This window comes from Ovis aries, chromosome 2 (assembly GCF_016772045.2).
Source record: "Ovis aries strain OAR_USU_Benz2616 breed Rambouillet chromosome 2, ARS-UI_Ramb_v3.0, whole genome shotgun sequence".
Lineage (NCBI taxonomy): Eukaryota > Metazoa > Chordata > Mammalia > Artiodactyla > Bovidae > Ovis > Ovis aries.
The window spans coordinates 40339697-40359410 of record NC_056055.1 but is presented as its reverse complement, the minus strand read 5'-3'; the positions used below and the strand labels follow the sequence as shown (position 1 = coordinate 40359410).

General features: G+C 42.0%; 1 protein-coding gene across 3 annotated transcripts in view; it reads left to right on the top strand.

The window, feature by feature from the left end:
- DOCK5 (dedicator of cytokinesis 5) overlaps positions 1–19714 on the top strand; it is a 276297-nt gene that overhangs the window by 149270 nt on the left and 107313 nt on the right. For 2 of the 3 annotated variants that reach the window (XM_012118981.5, XM_027964319.3), the window contains exons 11-15: positions 4275–4347; positions 7891–8033; positions 10589–10714; positions 16761–16885; positions 19482–19580. In XM_012118981.5, the coding sequence (XP_011974371.2) occupies positions 4275–4347; positions 7891–8033; positions 10589–10714; positions 16761–16885; positions 19482–19580 (566 nt within the window). The remainder of the gene's footprint in view (positions 1–4274; positions 4348–7890; positions 8034–10588; positions 10715–16760; positions 16886–19481; positions 19581–19714) is intronic. The other variant, XM_060410889.1, reaches the window with a different exon arrangement.

The following is a 19714-nucleotide window of genomic DNA, read 5'->3' as shown; positions in this document are numbered from 1 at the left end:
TTGAAGCAGTTGGAAAATTCTGTCACATGCTTCAGCATGAAGAAACTTTGAGGATGCTGCATTAAGTGAATTAAGCCAGTCACAGAAAATGAATACTATATGATAACTCACTTTTATGAGGAATCTAGAATGATCACATTTACAGAGACAGAAAGTAGAATGGTAGCTCCTAGAGACACAGGTGGCAGGGTAAGGGGACACAAGGAGGAGGTATTTTTTAAAGGGGTGCAGAGTTTCCGTTTGGGAAGAGGAGAGCATCCAGAGGTGATGCCGCATGACAGTGTGAATGTTTTAATTTTAAAGACTTTTTTTGATGTAGACCTTTTAAAAAATCTTTATTGATTTTGTTGCAATATTGCTTCTGCTGCTCATGTTCTGGTTCTTTGGCCACAAGACATGCGGCATCATAGCTCCCTGTCTAGAAGTCGAGCCCTCACCCCCTGCATTAAAAGATGAAGTCTTTTTTTTCTTCTTTTCTATTAAAAATTTGTATTGGACCATAGTTGATGTACAATGTTGTATTGGTTTCAGGCATATAGCAGAGTGAAGCAGTTACACATATACATATATCCACTCTCTTTTAGATTCTTTTCCCATATAGGTCAAAGTATTGAGTAGAGTTGCCTATGCTGTGCAGTAGAAGACAGTCTTAAGCACTGGCCTGTCAGAGAAGTCCCAGTGTGAAAGTTTTCAGTGCCACTGAGCTGTACATTTTTAAATGGTCGAAATGGTACATTTCATGTTATGTGTGTGTGCGTGCATGCTAAGTCGCTTTAGTCATGCCTGACTCTTTGCAACCCCATGGACTGTAACCTGCCAGGTCCCCCTGTCCGTGGGATACTCCAGGCAAGAATACTGGAGTGGGTTGCCATTTCTTCCTCCAGTGGATCTTCCCCACCAAGGGACTGAATCCAAGTCTCTTAGGTCTCATGCGTTTGCAGGTGGGTTCTTTACTGCTAGCGCCACCTGGGAGGCCCCATGTTATGTGTTTATTTTTCCACAATAAAAATAATTTAAAAGAAAGAAAAGAGGGAGGAAGGAAAGAGAAGACCCAGAGACAGTGCAAGATGAATTTGGTTGTAAGTGTTAGGCTCAGACATCCCACAGTCACTGCTTGGAACTGGCAGGTACTCGCTTTTGGTGGTGCTCATGTAGATACCCATGTTTGTTTCTCCCTCCCTGCCCAGTTATGTATCTTGTACACAGCAAGCCTCTGGGTAAAGCCTCTGTTTGTCTATTGGAATCTTCCTTGCCTGCAGCCGCATGTTGATCTTATCTGAATAAAATTCTCCTTGGAAAGCTGTTTGCCTGTCTAGGAAATTTACTCATCAAAGGCAGCATTGCCTTCAGAGAGGGTCGTTGGCTTCAATCAGACTCCATAACCTCCAGGAGGCCCTCCATTTTTCTCTGTAGTTTGTTAAATGGAGGATATATATTTTTGGTCTTACTCTGACATTTTGGTCACTAAGTAGTCCTGAAAGCCATCAATCCTGCTCCTGGAACGAGGATCCAGAAACTCCACATTGTCAAGTTCGACCTATGGGTCACGTGGCTGGTGACACGGCCCCAGGAGGCTGTGTGCATCGTGGGTTCCTTGAACTGCCCTGCACCCCTTTCCTCTCAAGGTTGGCCGGGTTATGTCCAGAGGGGACAGCACTATTCGTGATAGTGAATTAAAATGAAATCCCAGGAAAGGCAAGCAGCCTTGGCCCAGGACTATTTAGCCACCTACACAGCAATCTATTCCTTCATAGAAGTTGAAGGCGTTTTCAAGGTAATTGTCCTTCACACTGGGCTAAGGAGATTGGAACATCAAGCTTGAGGCTTTTATTTGCTCCTGTGTTTCTGTGTTTGTGCGTGTGTATGTATGTTCAGGGCATGGAGATTAATTTAGTTTAAGCCTTGATGCCAAACATCAGCAGAGGTTAGCGGTAACTAGATGATGTCCACAAATGCACTGCCTACTTGGGGGTTTAAATTCAAATTTTGCAGTATTTGTCTGTGTGTGTGTATGCACTCACATACAATGTTTACAGGGGTTTTTTAAGAGCTGACAGCAAGTTGATGTCATGCCTGCTTTTTACAGCTTCCTTACACTAACATTAATTCCCAAGCCTAATATATTATGTGTTTAGGTTACTTTCAGCAAGCATTTCCTCCTGGTTCCTTAGTTTTTCTTATGATTATTGTCTCATAGCTTGGTATTTCTTTTAATCTCCAAACAGGTTACCTAGGGCGTGGATTATTAGTGTATGTTTTATGACTAGTTTGTAATTGATTAACCAAGGCTTGATGGCCTCTTGCCTCGGGGCCTTGTCTACCCTCAGCTGCCTGTGGAGTCAATGCCCCACTTCTTAGTTCTCTAGGGAGCAGACAGAGTTCGGTTAAATGGTTTGCCCTGTGATCACTGTTGGGTTCATACCCTGATTTTAACCACTTAACACTTCTGACCTAGGCAAAATTACCTACGTTTCCCTGTGGGTCAGTTTCCGCACCTCTCTTTTTTAAACTTCTTTATTATTTATTCATTTGGCTGCACTGGGTCTTAGCTTCGGCACGCAGTATCTTTGTTGCATCATGCAGGACCTTTCATTGTGGCATGCAGGCTGAGTTGCTCTGCAACATGTGGAATCTTTGTTCCCCGACCAGGGATCAAACCTACATCCCCAGCATTGCAAGGCGGATTCTTAACCACTGGACCACCAGGGAAACCCCTCTTTTAAAATTTATTTTTAATTGGAGAATTAGTGCTTTACAATGCTATGTTGGTTTCTACTGTACAACAATGCCAATCAGCTGTAAGTATACATATATCCCCTCCCTCTTGAGCCTCCCTTCTCATCTCTTAAATTAGGGCTGATACTAATATTTGTATCAAAAAGGTGATATACGCAGTGGGGTTAGCACAGTGCTTCCTTAATAGCTCTTCTCATATGTGAAAGAGCAAATCAATATATGGTCTTCTAATCTGTGCTGCTAATGACCTGCTACCCTTTGTTTATGTGGAAACCAGTTGAGAAAATGTCACGTCAGAGGGCCAGTGGGCCACTTCAGGTCTTGAGTTTCTCTCCCAGATCTTTTATTCTGTTGACACTCCTGCCAAAAAAAAAAAAAAGTATTCTCTTGTGTCTTAGAAGGTGGGCTTACTAAAAATTGTCAGTGTCATATGACTCAAGAATTAAGCAACTTGGTCTAGTAGAACTTTTTTCATATTTATTGTTTTTATTTATTCTTTTAAAATTGGAAGATAGTTTCTGTACAGTGTAGTGCCAGTTTCTGCTGTACAGCAACGTGGATTAGCTACGTGTAAACATATATCGCCTCCGTCCCACTGCCCATCCCGCCCCTCTAGGTCATCAGAGAGCAGCAAGCTGAGCTCTCTGTGCTGCACAGCAGGTCTCCACTAGCTGTCTGTCTCATACGTGGCAGTGTAGATACGCCAGTGCCGCTGAGCCATTCATCCCCCTCTCTCCTTCCTCCTGCGCTGCCCTCAGGGGTCTCCTCTGTGTGTCCGTTCCTGCAAGTAGGCTCAACAGTACCATCTTTCTAGATTCCATGGATATGCATTAATGTAAGATACTTGGTTTTCTCTTTATGACTTACTTCACTCTGTATGACAGACTCTAGGTCCATCCGCATCACTTACAAATGACCCAATTCCAGTCCTTTTTATGGCTGAATAATATTCCATTGTAAATATGTACCTCATCTTTATTCATCTGTCAGTGGACATTTAGGCTGCCTGCATGTCCTGGATATTAGAGTTTTAAAGAGGGTAGTCTGCATCTGAGAACACCCAGACCCCTGCCAAGGACCCTGAGCAATTGTTTTTCTGGCAGCCTAGGGACACTGGGAGTCATTGCTGACAAAAAAAATGAGCTATTCTCCTCCACTGTTGACAAAAACTCATCTCTGCTTGCTGTCTCTTCCTCCAGGATTCTATGTTTGCTGATACTGTAATTTTCCAGAGTTCCTCACTGAGGCCTGAAGTAATTAGCTTCTCTTTTTTTTTTGCAATTTTATGTTTTTTGTTAAATACCAAACACATTTTGTATTGGGGTATAGCCAGTTAACAATGCTGTGATAGTTCCAGGTGAACAGTGAAGAAGATACTGGAGTGGGTTACCGTGCCCTCCTCCAGAGGCTCTTCCCAACCTGGGGATCAAACCCGCATCTATTAGGTCTGCTGTATTGGCAGGCAGGTTCTTTACCACTAGCCCCACCTGGGAAGTCCAGCAACTAGTTTCTTTAATTAAGTTTTATCTTTTTCCTAGTGATGGATATTACTGATATTGTTCATGGCAAGGTGGATGATGAAGAAAAGCAGCATTTTATTCCCTTTCAACAGTAAGTACTTTGGCACTTACGCAGGTTAGTTGAGACCTGGGTTAGGCCTTTGGGAGCTGCATTAACACAGAACCAAGTGCTCGGAACCTTTTGCCTGGTTAGACAAGGAAAACTCTTAAATGGGAAGACTGAGAGAGGAGCTGACAGAAGACTATATTCAAAATCCTCGTATTAGACTCCAATTTAAGAGAGTAACCTAACTTCTTCTGATTCTACAGAAATGACTGAAGCAGTATAAGGGACACATCTACCAGGTTATGGTACAGTATAAATGCCAGAGTCTGCCTGTACTTTGTTGTATGGAACAGTTATCACAGAGGACCAGGAATTAAGTAGGACAGCACAGGGCTTCTCAGACTGTAACCTATGCATGAATCACCTGGGATCTTGTTGGGATGAATGCAGAATGCCATCTGGTGGGTCTGGAGTCTCCATCTAATAGGCTTCTAGGTGATGCTGCTCTTGCAGGTCTGGGGAACACACTTGGTGAGAGTGAAGGGTGGACTAATCCTTGCGTTCCTGCAAGTGGAGGAAAGCCGGCCCAGGAGTGCCTGGAAGGATGCCCCCTGACCTGCACTCAAGCCCCCTTACTGAGCCTCAGGAGCTGGAGCCCGGAGTGGGCCGCTGGGGAACTCTGGAGAGCTGTTCTCCATCCCTGTAGCTGAGTGAGCGTGCCTGTGAACATCATGACTGACCCCAGCAGGCATGTGCCACTTAACCTCGCACAGGCAGTTGGGAGCATTGCTGGGTCTAACTCCCAACGAGATAGTCATGTCGGTGAGAAACAATGATGGTCTCGGCCAGTGTAGAGCCACTACCACAGATCAGTGTGATAAACTGAGAATTCCAGAAACTAGACCCAGGGATATTTGAGTTACTGTGATTTTATTAATAATAAGTAATGGGTTGGCCAAAAATTTTGTTCAGGATTCTCCATAAAATGTTATGGAAAAATCCCCTATCAAACTTTTTTGACCAACCCCAATAATATGGTTATATTATTTTTAAAAATTATTTTTAAATGATATTTCAAAATCAGTGGAGAAAGATAAGCCATGCAAAAGCTATTGTTCAAGATGAGCCAACCATTTCAGAAACGTAGGTTAAATCCTCATCTCCCAACTTAAACCATCATAAATTCCAGCTGATAACACATAAAAGGGTAAGAGCCAACAATCTTAAAGTACTATAGGAAAATGAAAGTTTTATACGATGTGATGTTTGGGAAGTCTTTCTGAGTCAAATACCAGAGATTTGACTGAAAAAAAGACATCGATTTAACCACACAAAAATTTTGAACAACTTATACATAGAAAAAATTTAATAGAAACCTTGGCAGTTTGCTATGTCATGTATAATACAATAAATATTAAAATACATAGCATAGACATGAATATATAAACTATAAAAACATGCTTATGATAAAGATAATTTTCATATCTATGAATGTTATTTCTGCTATATATACATAGATTATTAGGCACTGTGTGTATATGTACTAGGGGCAGCATTCATGAATATGAACTGTTAGTTATTCAGCTGTGTCTGACTCTTTGTGACCCCATGGACTGTAGCCCACCAGACTCCTCTGTCCATGGGATTTCCCATGCAAGAATACTGGAGTGGGTTGCCATTTCCTTTTCCAAGGCATCTTCCCAAACCAGTGATCGAACCCAGTCTCCTGCATTGTAGGCAGATTCTTGAACATTATATGAAATACTATATGGAAACATGATACAGTAGCTTCCCCAGTGGCTTAGCGGTAAAGAATCCACTTGCCAATGCAGGAGACACAGGTTTGATCCCTGGGTTGGGAAGATACCCTGGAGAAGGAAATGGTAACCCACTCCTGTATTCTTGTCTGGGAAATCCCACCTTTGTAGCCTGGCAGACTACAGTCCATGGGGCTGCAAAGAGTCAGACACAACTTAGCAACTAAACAACAAAAAAAATATGATACAATATTGTGTGTGTATATACAAATAATCGAGGCAGCATTCATGGACATGAAATTTTATCTGCACCATACAAATAATATAAATAATTGTAGAACAGGAGCAGTACTATGGATATGAATTGTCTCGAATGCATTTCTCTGTGTTTGTCTCACTTTATGAGGTGGGTTTCTGGTTTGGTTATGTGCCTCCCGCTTGCTTACTTTCAGAACCAACTGTTTTCTAGCAGTTGTGCTGAAACACTGAGTCCTCAGATTGTCTCTGCTACAGAATAATACAAGCTTTGTGTCTCTGAGGAGCCCAGCCCTAATTTGATTACCACTCACTTTGCAGCCAGCAGCCACTTTAAAGCCTTTACGATGCAAATCATGGCCTCTGGCATTGAACTCCCAAGATTTATGGCAGAGCTTTTGTAACTTAACCTCAAAAGCTTTACAGTGATTGTGTTGGGAGAGTTTTATACACAGATCCTGCTAGACTGAGAGGATGTCATTTGAAAACAACGCATTCTGCGGCAATCCCACTTTTTAGGAACATAGTGCAGTGTGGTGGTGGTGGTTTAGTCCCTAAGTCTGTGTTCAGCTCTTGCGACTCCATGGACTGTAGCCTGCCAGACTCCTCCATGCAGCCTGGGATTTCCCAGGCAAGAATACTGGAGTGGGTTGCCATTTCTTTCCCCAGAGGATCTTCCCATCCCAGGGACTGAACCCTGTTCTCCAGCATTGCAGGTGGTTTCTTTACCAACTGAGCCACCATGCTCCTATACTGCAGTATGCTTCCTGTGTATTGTCAGGATACAGGTCTGAACCCTGCAGAGCAAGCTGGCCTGTGTGTTGTGGGCAAGAGACCAAAACCACAGCCGAGAAGACTAGCGACCATTGTCCTACACAGGGTGGTAGGGAGTTCCCAATAGTGCTTGTGCTTTCCATAGAATGGGGGCTGTGCTTCCCTCTTTGATCACCCTCTGAGAATCTCAGCCTGATTTGATTGTTAAAGTGAGGCTTGTTTGCAGGTGCCTGTGCCATTGCAACCCTATATATAGTTCATCATCACATGGGATTCTACAAACACCATCCACAATCCATTGCATACGCAGCACTGTTGTACACTGAGTGTTGGCAGTAGGTGGGAGCTTTCAGGGCATGTGTTTTCAGGTCTATTTCCTTACAGATGAAGAAACTGAAGCCTGAAGGGGAGACTCCGGCAGAGCTTACTGTCAAGTAGAACCAGAACTGGGGGCTGGGTCTCTTGCCCCTGCTTCCACCCTTCTTCTACAGTTTCGTTCCTGCAGCCTCTGCCACCTTGGAAAGCACATCAAGCACTGCCTCTGGTTTCAGTCTTATCATTTGACCATCAGTTTTGTTTGTTCTTGAGTTGCTTTTTTTCCCCTTTTTCCCCCCAAGTCATTTCGAGATGAATTTGCTAAGATAGGCACCCAGTGGGAAAATAAAGATGGAAAGTATCCTGTAGTTAGGTTGCTTTACTGTTTATATTTTCAAATGATAGGCCCATCAGACCCAGCAGTATCTGAGGCTCTGCTGCCGAGACTTCCTCTTTTTGTCTTACCGGTTGTTTCTCATTTTCCCAGAATTGCCATGGAAACGTATATCCGACAGAGGCAGCTGATCATGTCGCCCCTGATAACATCCCACGTGATCGGGGAGAATGAGCCACTCACGTCAATCTTGAATAAAGTGATAGCAACCAAAGAAGTGAATCACAAAGGACAAGGTACTCGGCCCGACTCGGCCCCATGTGCCGAGCAGGGAGGGGCTCTGGTGGGGCTCGGGAGTGGTGGCCTCAGAGCTGAGTCCTTGGACTCGGGCCCTTTCACTGTCTTTCTCTGATGTAAGACAGACCCTGCTGGGGACTGCCCACCTCAACTTCTGACTGACACTGACGGCAGTTCAGACTTGAGAGCATTGTGTCGCAGCTGTGTTTTGTAAATTCTGTAGAATGAATTCTCATCTGATAAGTCTCCTCACTTTTGTCTGCTCTATGATCCCAATGCTCTAAATTAAGTCACAAAGAAAAAGAGTTTGAAGATAATTATGTTCCACTTTCTGTATAGGTTTATCCCATTACATTTCCCAAAACTGTGAAGAAAGAGACCAAAGTCATGTAAATGAATATGATTTCATATAAAATAACGGGCTTTCCAGCACATCGTTTCTTCATACCTCCATATGTCATTTTGTTGACTTAGTTTTAACTCCGAGGAGTTTTGCTGATTGAAACTAAATTTTAATTCAGGTAACAAGGGAAAATAGTTAAAATTTAGATACCAAGGTGGTGATGATTGGGGGTCAGTTTTTGAAGATTGGGTTACTCTTTTTTAAAACCACCTTGTAATTGTCTTCTAAAGTGGAAGCAATTAGGAAACGTTATTTTTGGCATATTTAATTTGCCATGTATTGACAGTTACCCTGAGTGCGAAATAGATGTAAGGAAACAGATTCTAAAAATGAATAACCAGATATATTTCTGTTGTTTTAGAACTCCTAATCTAAGGGTATAATTTGTTAGAGTGGAAAATTCTTAAACTAATTAGATTGCTGTGTCTCTATAATTTTTTTTATAAAACTGTAAGAAAATATTCCTTCTCTTCCTTCCTAACAAAATACTTTTTCAAATGTTTTCATGCTCTTCATAAATATTTTTTGTGGCTGTGTAATATTCCGTTGCTTGGATTATTATTTTCTTTTCCTAAGCATGGAATCCCCTAGGTAAATACTTAAGTACTTTCTAATTTGTCACCATTATAAATTTAAATAACTCTGGTATGGCTATCTTTATATATGAAAATACATAAGATGTACTATAAAAGATATATACTGCTGCTGCTAAGTTGCTTTAGTCATGTCTGACTCTGTGTGACCCCATAAACGGCAGCCTACCAGGCTCCCCCGTCTCCGGGATTCTCCAGGCGAGAACACTGGAGTGGGTTGACATTTCCTTCTCCATTGCCTGAAAGTTGGAAGTGAAAGTGAAGTCGTCGCTCGGTGGTGTCCGACACTCCTAGCAACCCCATGGACTGCAGCCTACCAGGCTCCTCTGTCAGTGGGATTTTCCAGGCAAAAGTACTGGAGTAGGTTGCCATCGCCTTTTCCGAAAGATACATACTATCTTTTTCATATTTAGGACTATCTCCCCAAGAAAATTCCCAGAAGTAGGATTTCTGGATTAGATGATGGGAATAAGTTTATGATGGGAGACGCACATATTACCAGAATGCTTTCCAAAGATGGGTACTAATTACTATCTACCTGCTTGGCAAACTGATGTTTAAAATTCTTTACCTGTTTCAGGGGTGAAAAGTTGACTTCTATAACTCTGTTGCATTAAAAAAAAATGACTTCAAATTATCTGGCAGTCATATGTATTTATAATTTTCTAAAGTTTTCATTCTCAGTTTTTGTAAACTCTTCGTATACTAAAGGTAATAGTCCATCTACTTAGGATGCATACTTTTCAGTTTCCGGCTAGCCAAATATTTATAATCTTCTTGTATTTCCTGGTGAATTGTGTATTCATGTTTTGTTTATTTGTGATCTGAACATTTTTCATCAAGTGAGTATAAACTCATAATTTCTTATAAGTATTTCACCATGCCTTTTGTAGTTGTATGTAGTGTATGGTATTTGAACTATACCTTTTGTTTTTTTATGAATATCGAAGTTTCAGCTTTTATAGATAATTATTTTGCTTTTGTAATTTCTTCATTTGTTTCATTACTTAGAAAAATGGTTCAGAAAGCTGTACACTTATTTTTTAAATTTCTGATCTGTTTTCCTATTATCTTTTACATTAGGAATTTATTTTAATGAAAATGTGTGGTGAGAGGTTAGATTGATTCTGCTCTGAGTAGAATAGAATATTCCAGTACATTTATGGAATTGATCCATTGTTTCATTTGTTATATCTCTTCTGCTGTATGCTTAATAGCTGTATATGATAGTACTTGATTTCATTGATTTATATATCTTTACAACTAATATCAGTCATTATTATAACTTCACAGTATTTTGGTATCTGATAGGGACCATCTTCCCCCTACCCCCCAGAGCAAACATCTGTTTACCTCTCTGTCAAATTCTCAAAGAAATCCTGCTATACTTTTGTTGGGAGTGTCATTAAAATTCTAAGTTAACTGGGGGAGAATTGATGTCTTTACAGTAATTACCTGCATAATAATACCAGGCATATATTTTTCTTAACGTTTGAGTGTGCACTGATTATATAGATCATAACAAAGAGCTAAAAATTTGTCTTTTTTTCCTTTAAAGGACTTTGGGTGTCCTTGAAGCTATTGCCAGGAGATCTCACACAAGTTCAGAAAAATTTTTCACACTTGATTGATCGATCCACAGCTATCGCACGGAAGATGGGCTTTCCTGAGATAATCCTTCCAGGTAAATGCTTTGCTTGATTCACCTGTTATGCATCCTCTAGGACTCTTCCACATAGCCATCACTTTCAAAAAGTGTTTTTTTATTCAAGTGTAGTTGCTTTACAATGTTGTGTTAATTTTGACTGTACAGCAAAGTGAATCAGCTATCAGTTCAATTCAGTCACTCAGTCGTGTCCGACTCTTTGCTATTATACATACATCCACTCTTTTTTGGATTTCCTTCCCATTTAGATCACCACAGAGCAATGAGTAGAGATTCCTGTGCTATACCTAGGTTCTTGATCTGTTACACATAGTATGGATAATGCTTGCCTAGAGAATACCATGAACAGAGTATGGTGGGCTACAGTTCGTGGGGTTGCAGAGTCGGACATGACCGAGCGACTTAATGCACACACACACACAAATAGTGTATACACGTCAATGTCCATCTCTGTTCATCCCAACCCCTTCCCCCTCTGGGTGTCCATACGTTTGTTCTCTATGTCTGGGTGTCTATTTCTGCTTTATAAATAGGATTATATATAACAGTTTTTTCCAATTCCACAAATACGTATGAATATGATTTTTGTGTTTCTGATTTACTTCACTGTATATGACAGTCTCTGGGTCCATCCATGTCTCAACAGATGACCCAATTTTTTCCCTTTTTATGGCTGAGGAGTATTCCATTGTGTATATGAACCACATCTTCTTTATCCACTCCTCTGTTGATGGACATTTAGGTTGTTTCCATGTCCTGGCTGTTGTAAATAGTGCTGCAGTGACCACTGGAGTGTCTAATGGGACCCTTGAGGCAACATGGATCAAATTTCATCATTTACAGTTGCAGTTTCTTAGCAAACTACCCAGTATGCAAACACAAGAGAGCACTTTTAAAAGTAACTTGAAATTTTCTTTGTTTCTCTTCCTTTGTGTTCTGCACAAGTCCTTCTGAAATACTTCCTAGGCCACCCATTAAGTAGCACAAATTACACAGGTTCTCTGCCCCGAGAATTACTTGCTTCATCTGCATGTGCCTCTTCTCATGATGACATCACCAACACTGTGGGCTCCTTGACAGGAAACTCCAGCAAGGTGCCCACTCAGCTCAGACTCAGCTGGACCTTCTGCTCCGTTGGCTTTAGCTCCAGCTGTGTTCTGGGCTCTCCCCTTACTTGTGGTGATAGGAATGTAAATGTTTTGCAGTTTTCCTACTGTAGTTTCATCTTTTTTGCCACCATGTGATAGTGATCTGGATATGTATTCTAGGGAATTCACTAATTTGATCCATTTACTTCCTTGATCATTGTAGTGATAAAAGAACATCATCCCTTTGAGGAACTTTATATATGTGTATTATATAAAATATAAATATTAAAACACAAATATGTTGTATATTCATTAGAAAAAAATATGAATAAACAATCTTTGACATGTTGAAAAATTCTTGAAAACCAAACTGTTATCTATTGCATAAAAATTCAGGTTTTTAAAATTTTTATTTGTTTATTTAATTTAGCTGCCCTGCAGAGCATGTGGGATCTTAGTTCCCTGACCAGGGATTGAACCTGTGCCCTCTGCAATAGAAGCACAGATTTTTAACCACTGGACCACAAAGGAAGTCCCCAGGTTCTTTTAAACTAATTGAAGCTCTTGTTCGTCCTTGGTGAAATTAAGGAGCAGTAATAATTTGATGGGCTTCCCTGGTGCCTCAGTGGAAAGAATCCGCCTGCTAGTGCAGGAGATGCGGTTCAATCCCTGGGTGGGGAACGTCCCCTGGAGAGGAACTGTCAACCCTCTCCAGTATTCTTGCCTGGGAAATCCCATGGACAGAGGAGCCTTATGGGCTACAGTCCATTGGTTCACTAATAGTTGAACACAACTGAGGCTGAGCATGCACGCACAAAATAATTTGATGGCCTCGCGCACTTGTGTACATAGTGAGTATTAAAAGAATATTTGTGGAATGAACAAATGAAAGAGTTCTAAAATGGAGATCATCTTCTTCTTTGCTTGCAAATAGTAGTTTTCATCTGCTTCGTCCTTTACAGAGCTGTTTCACCCTAATACATTTTCATCAACATTCTTGGAAAATGTTTGTCTTCTTGCTGTTTATAAAAATAAGTGTTGGTATTCTTCCTGTAACTGATGGCTGTTTTATTGCTTCAGCAAGACTGAAACCTAAAAAAATGAAATAGACGAGTTTTTTCTTTGGACAAAGTGAATTTACCTTTGAAATCTGTCTGGAAAAAGAGTCCTTCTACTTAATATTATTGGTTCATGAACTGCCAGGGCTATAATAGACTTTAAAAATCATCCAGAATAATGGACTCAAATGTAAGTCTTTGGTTCAGCCAATCAGGATGACCTGGGTAATATTAAAATACAGATTCCCAGACTTTTCCAGACTCTGATTCAGTTTGTAAGACCCAGGTTCTCCAGGTTGTTGTTTACTTGCTGAGTCTTGTTCCAAGTCTTTGCAATCCCATGGATTGAAGCACATCAGGCTTCTCTGTCCTTCACTATCTCCTGGAGTTTGCTCAGACTTATGTCCATTGAGCTGGTGATGCTATCTCATCCTCTGTCGCCCCCTTCTCTGCCCTCAGTCTTTCTCAGCATCAGGGTCTTTTCCAATGAGTTTTCTCTTTGCATCAGGTGGCCAGAGTATTGGAGCTTCAGCATCAGTCCTTCCAATGAATATTCAAGGTTGATTTCCTTTAGGATTGACCGGTTTGATCTCCTTGCTGTCCAAGGGACTCTCAAGAGTCTTCTCCAGCACCACAATTTGAAAGCATCAGTTCTTCAGCACTGAGCCTTCTTTATGGTCCATCTCTTATATCCATACATGACTACTGGAAACATCATAGTTTTGACTGTGTGGACCTTTATCGGGTTCTCCTGGGGATTCTGGTAATTGGCCAGGTTTGAGAAACAGATCTGGGCCAACATCCCTCATTGTGGTCCTTTTTGTCACCATTTGAACAGGCTCCAGATTCTTCTTTAATTCTTCCCTCTACTGCACTTTCCTTCGTAGCTAAATTCTTAGAAGCATTTATATCCTCTCTGTTTTCTCACCTGTCAGTCTCTCTCTGTCCAGAATGGCTGTCACTACTCACTAAAGATTTTAGTGTCTCTAAGTCCAGTGGATATTCTCAGCCTGATGATCGTCTCTGGCTAGCATATGACACAGTTGCTCACTCCCTCTTTTGGGACGTTAGCACACGTTGTTGGTGACTCCACACTCTTCTCCTTTTTCTCTTCCCCTGGCATCTCTTCCGGGATTTGTTTGCCAACTTACCATCTTTGACCTCACCTTTAAATTTTGGAGTTCCTCAACATTTGGTCCTTATGCCCTGTCTTAGTTTGCTTGGGCTGCTGTGACAAAGAACCACAGGCTACGTGGCTTAAACAATGGAAGTATATGGGACTTCCTTGGAGGTCCAGTGGCTGTGCTTCCAATGCAGCAGGTGAGGAGTTGATCCCTGGTTAGGAAACTAAGGTCCCGTATGCCACGTGGTGTAGCCAAACAATAAAATATAAAAAATGAAAGTATAGTTCCTTATAGTTCTGAAGGCTGGAAGTAAAAAATCAAAGTATCTGTAGGGTTGTTTCTTCAGAATCCTCTTTTTGGTTTACTGGTTGCTGCCTCCTTACTAAATCCTCATACTGTCACCCCTTGGCGTGTGTGTTGTCTGTGTCCTAGTCTTGTAAAGGTGTATTGAATGAGGGCTCACCGTATGACCCCCTTTTACATTAGTCACCTCTTTAACATGTGAATTTGAGGGAGGGGGACACAGTTCAGTCTTTTAACAGGTCCCGTTCCTTTCCTTCTGCAGTCTCTTCTCTCCCTAGGTGATCTCATCCACTCCTTTTTTTCATATTTATTTACTTAGCTGTGCTGGGTCTTAGTTGCAGCGTGTGAACTCTTAGTTGTGGCATATGGGACCTAGTTACCTGACCAGTGATTGAACCGGACTGTCTGCATTGGGAGCTCTGCACTACCAGGGAAGTCCTTATCCGTTCATTTTGCTTCTGTGTGTTCAGTCAGTCAGTTCAGTCGCTCAGTCGTGTCCGACTCTTTGCCACCCCATGAATCTTAGCATGCCAGGCCTCCCTGTCCATCACCAACTCCCAGAGTTCACTCAGACTCACGTCCATCGAGTCAGTGATGCCATCCAGCCATCTCATCCTCGGTCGTCCCCTTCTCCTCCTGCCCCCAATCCCTCCCAGCATCAGAGTCTTTTCCAATGAGTCACCTGTTCACATGAGGTGGCCGAAGTACTGGAGTTTCAGCTATAGCATCATTTCTTCCAAAGAAATCTCAGGGCTGATCTCCTTCAGAATGGACTGGTTGGATCTCCTTGCAGTCCAAGGGACTCTCAAGAGTCTTCTCCAACACCACAGTTTAAAAGCATCAATTCTTCGGTGCTCAGCCTTCTTCACAGTCCAACTCTCACATCCATACATGACCACAGGAAAAACCATAGCCTTGACTAGACGGACCTTTGTTGGCAAAGTAATGTCTCTGCTTTTGAATATGCTATCTAGGTTGGTCATAACTTTTCTTCCAAGGAGTAAGTGTCTTTTAATTTCATGGCTTCGATCACCATCTGCAGTGCTTTTGGAGCCCAAAAAAATAAAGTCTGACACTGTTTCCACTGTTTCCCCATCTATTTCCCATGAAGTGATGGGACCAGATAAATCCAAATATCTAGTTCTAAGATCCTTCCTTTAATCAGAGGTGGGAAGAAGACCTCTAGGAAGAGCCACAACCTTAAGTTCGAGTGGACACATCACACCTACGTACCAAGAGGACCTTCTCTTCCCACCCTCAATTGGATCATTCTCTTTATTTCTTAACTGAAAATCTGCACCTGGAACTTGCCATCCTAAGCATCTGGGCCTGACTGTTTTATTGTGTTTTTATCTCAGAACACAGCCCCTCATCCATCCACTTGCATAGACCAGAAACCTGGAAATCACCCTTGACACCTCCTTTCCTTCACCTCACACAGAATTGAGGGAGAAGATCCACCAGTTTTCCCTTTGAAAGCCTCTCAACTCCACCTGCTTCTTTATCCAGCTGTAACTCCCTAAATTGTAGCTACTGTCATCAGTTCCCTGGACAACTGCCATGTCTTCCTAGCTGGTTTCCCTGTTCCTGTTCTTTCTACCTCATTCTCCACACGGTAGCATGAATGGTCGGTTATAAATGCCTTTCTGATATTGTCATACTCCTTCTGTTCTAAAAACATGTCAATGGCTTCTGTTTATATTTAGGATGAAGATACAAATTTTTCTGTTGGCCTCAGGCAGGCTTATGTCTGTCTCCATAACCTCATCTCATACCAGATTTCCTTCACTTGAAAGCATCATGGATATGCTACCTCTGGGCCTTTGCACATGCTATGTGCTCTCCCTCCTACTCTCATTCCTCCAGTATCAGCCCAAAGGGTAGATTCCCACACCCTCCATTGATCCTGACTTTATAATGATGCATCTCATCAGATGATGGTCTGAAAATGCTTCTCTCACCCACCAGACTATAAGCTGCTTGTGAGCAAGGCTGGTGCGTGTATGGCTGACCGTTGTCTCCCAAACACCTAGCACAGTGCTTCAGAACAGAGTCTGTGCTCAGTCTGTTTTTTAAAGGAGTAAATGAATATTACTTCATTTCACTGTACCTTAATTTATTCAACCATTTCTGTGGTTGGAAACTGAAGATGTGTCAAAGTTTTCACAGTAACAAACGCTACCACACTGAATATCCTTATGGATAAATCCTTGCTCGTATGTTTTTATTGTGGTACAGTTGTACTATATTATATAAGTTTCATGTATACAACAAATAGCACTAAACTGTACTTCACTGACACTGTGCTATGTATGGAGAGGTAAAATGAGGTAAGCTGTTGGGAACAATACATATTAAAACTCCTATGTAAATGATTTATTACAAAGTCAGAGCATTTTATATTTTACATATAATTTACATCTTATTACACTCTGAAATTTAAAAATGACTCCAGGTAGCACCACTCACAGGATGGTTTGTTGTGTTGCAGGAGATGTTCGGAATGATATTTATGTCACCCTGATCCATGGGGAGTTTGACAAGGGGAAAAAGAAGACACCAAAGAACGTGGAGGTGACCATGTCTGTACACGACGAGGAGGGCAGGCTCTTGGAGGTTAGTGATGTTCCCAGTAGTCCCACTGCCATCAACACACTCCTTTACAGGACTTGAGGCCTGATGTTAATTGTTCTTCCCTGTAGAGTGGATTTGGTGTTTCACAAGAAAAAAGTAGGAAGCCCATTAAATTTGTGGTTAGCAGTTACCAATTTTGTTAATAAATTCACATAGATTCTTAATTTTATTATTTCTTCTGTGCTGAGAAAGACCTCAAGCCACCAGGATTTCAGGTGTACATTTCTAATGTAGCGATTCTCTCTCTCTTATCTTATTGATTTGTTTTTGGCTACACTGGGTCTTCATTGCTGCACATAGGCTTTCTCTAGTTGCAGTGAGTGGGGGCTACCCTTTCTTGCAGTGTGCAGGCTTCTCATTGCAGTGGCTTCTCGTTGCAGAGCACGGGCTCTTGGGCTTCAGTAGTTGAGGCACATGGACTCAGTAGTTGCAGCTCCTGGGCCTAATAGTTAAGGTGCATGGGCTTACTTTGTGCCAAGGCATACGGGATCTTCCCAGATCAGGGATCAAACGCATGTCTCCTACGTTGGCAGGTGGATTCTTTACCACTGAGCCACCAGGGAAGCCCCTGATGTAGAGGTTCTTAATCATTTTCAAGTAATTTAGACACTTTCAATCTGATAAGGTCCTCCTTTCGATCTGGAGGACACAGGTCCTCCACCTGGGTGAGCTGAACCAGCAGAGATGTACTGCTTTGAGCTGTTATACTGGAAGGGTTCTTGGTTCAAGGTCAGCTACCATGCTTTTTAGTTTTAGAGATCATCAAACTGCAACCCAGAGAGGATTCGGTGTTCTCTCAGGGAAGCACGGGACCCAGAGGTGATGCAGGAAACAGACACAGGTGTCCTGACTTCTGGTCCATTGTTCCTCTAACAGAAGTTAAGTCTTGATTCTGATGTCATGGAGGAGGATAGGCAAGGGATGGTCATGGCAGGCTTTTACTGTCCCAAGTGACCTTTGGCTCCTCTCGCGGGTGCCAGAGTTATCTGCTGGGGAGTCCATTGCATTCACTGAGTGCATCGTGGTGGGGGCACAGCAGAGTACACCATCCACCACTTCCCTGGGGATGTGCTCGTCTTCGAAGGAATCAGTTGTTTAAGACAGTTGTCCTCTGCATAGAGGGAGAAGCAGAATGCCGTGGGCCGCAATGCGGGAGTGATTTCTTTGTGCTGTTAGAAGAGCCCTTTTGCCCCAAGAGTTCAAGTACACATCTTCATGGCTTTGCTAACTAGCTTGGAAGTACCCCCACGGAGGCCTGACTCTACTGAACTAAGTGGTTCCTTTCTAGGAAGAGCCACAACCTTAAGTTGTGGACCTTGAGTGGACACATCACACCTGCGTACCAAGTCCTTAAAACAAGTGTGTAGACAGGACCTCACACGGCTTTATGTCTACAACGTGCTTAGCTCTGGGTCACCCTCACTAGACCTCCATTCCCTGAAAGAGGAAAGAAGAAAGAAAGGAAGGACAGTGTATGGTTGGAATGGAAGAGAGAATAAAAGTTCCAGCAAAGGGGAATGTTAAGCTGGTACTGGGTGCCTTAGCAACTACGCATTGAGATACTTGGACCCTCAAAGTGCTAGAAACTCACTCTTTTTTTTTTTTAATATATAATTTAATTGATTTATTTATTTTTGGCTTTGCTGGGCTTTTCTCTAGTTTGTGGTGTGTGGGGGCTACTCTCCAGTTGGGGTGTGCAGGCTTCTCATCGCAGTGACTTCTCATGTTGCGGAGCACAGGCTCTAGGGCATGCGGGCTTTAGTAGTTGTAGCGCATGGGTTTAGTAGCTGCGGCTTGCAGACTCTAGAGCACAGGCTTAAGAGTTGTGGTGCCTGGCTTAGTTGCTTTGTGGCATGTGGGATCCTCCTAGATCAGGGACCAAACCTGTGTCTCCTGCATTGGCAGGCAGATTCTTTACCAATGAGCCGCTGGGGAAACCCAAAACTCAGTCGTTTTAAATTAATTTCTTTTATTGACATGGTTGCTTTACAGTGTTGTGTTTGTTTCAGGTATACAGCGAAGTATCTGTACAGCATTATCTGTCGATCATCTATGTATATTCTTTTTTAGATTCTTCTCACATGTAGGTTTTTACAACATATTCCATATAGTTCCCTGTGTACAGTAGGTCCTCGTTACCTATTTTATATAGAGTAGTGTGTATCTTTTCATCTCAAGTTCCTAAGTATCCCATTCCTCAACCTTCCCCTTTGGAAACCAGCAGTTTGTTTTCTGTGTCCGTGAGTCTGTTTGCATTTTGTAAATAAGTTCATGTCTGTCATACTTTAGATCCCACATGTGAGTGGTGTCATATTCGTCTTTGTCTGACTGACTTTACCACTTAGTATGACAACACTAAGGTTCATCCATGTTGATGCAAGTGGCATTATTTCATTCCTTTTTATGGATGGGTAGTATTCCATTGTATACGTGTACCACATCTTCTTAGAAAGTCATCACACTCTTCACCCCAGAGGTAATCAATTTATGGATGCCAGTGTAAGACGTGCACTAGCCATGTAGAGTACCCTGAGTGTCTAGATGTTATCACCTCCTAATTTTTTCTTTCCATCCAAAGAAAGCAATTCATCCTGGTGCTGGATATGAAGGCATTTCTGAATACAAATCAGTGGTGTATTATCAAGTCAAGCAGCCCTGTTGGTATGAGACCGTCAAGGTGAGAATGTGCTGTCAGTAACTTGTCATATATGAAACCTCTTTTAGACACCTTTCTCCTTTTTTTAACCTAGGATATAGTTGCTTTACAACGTTGTGTTAGTTTCTGCTGCACAATGAAGTGAATCAGCTATA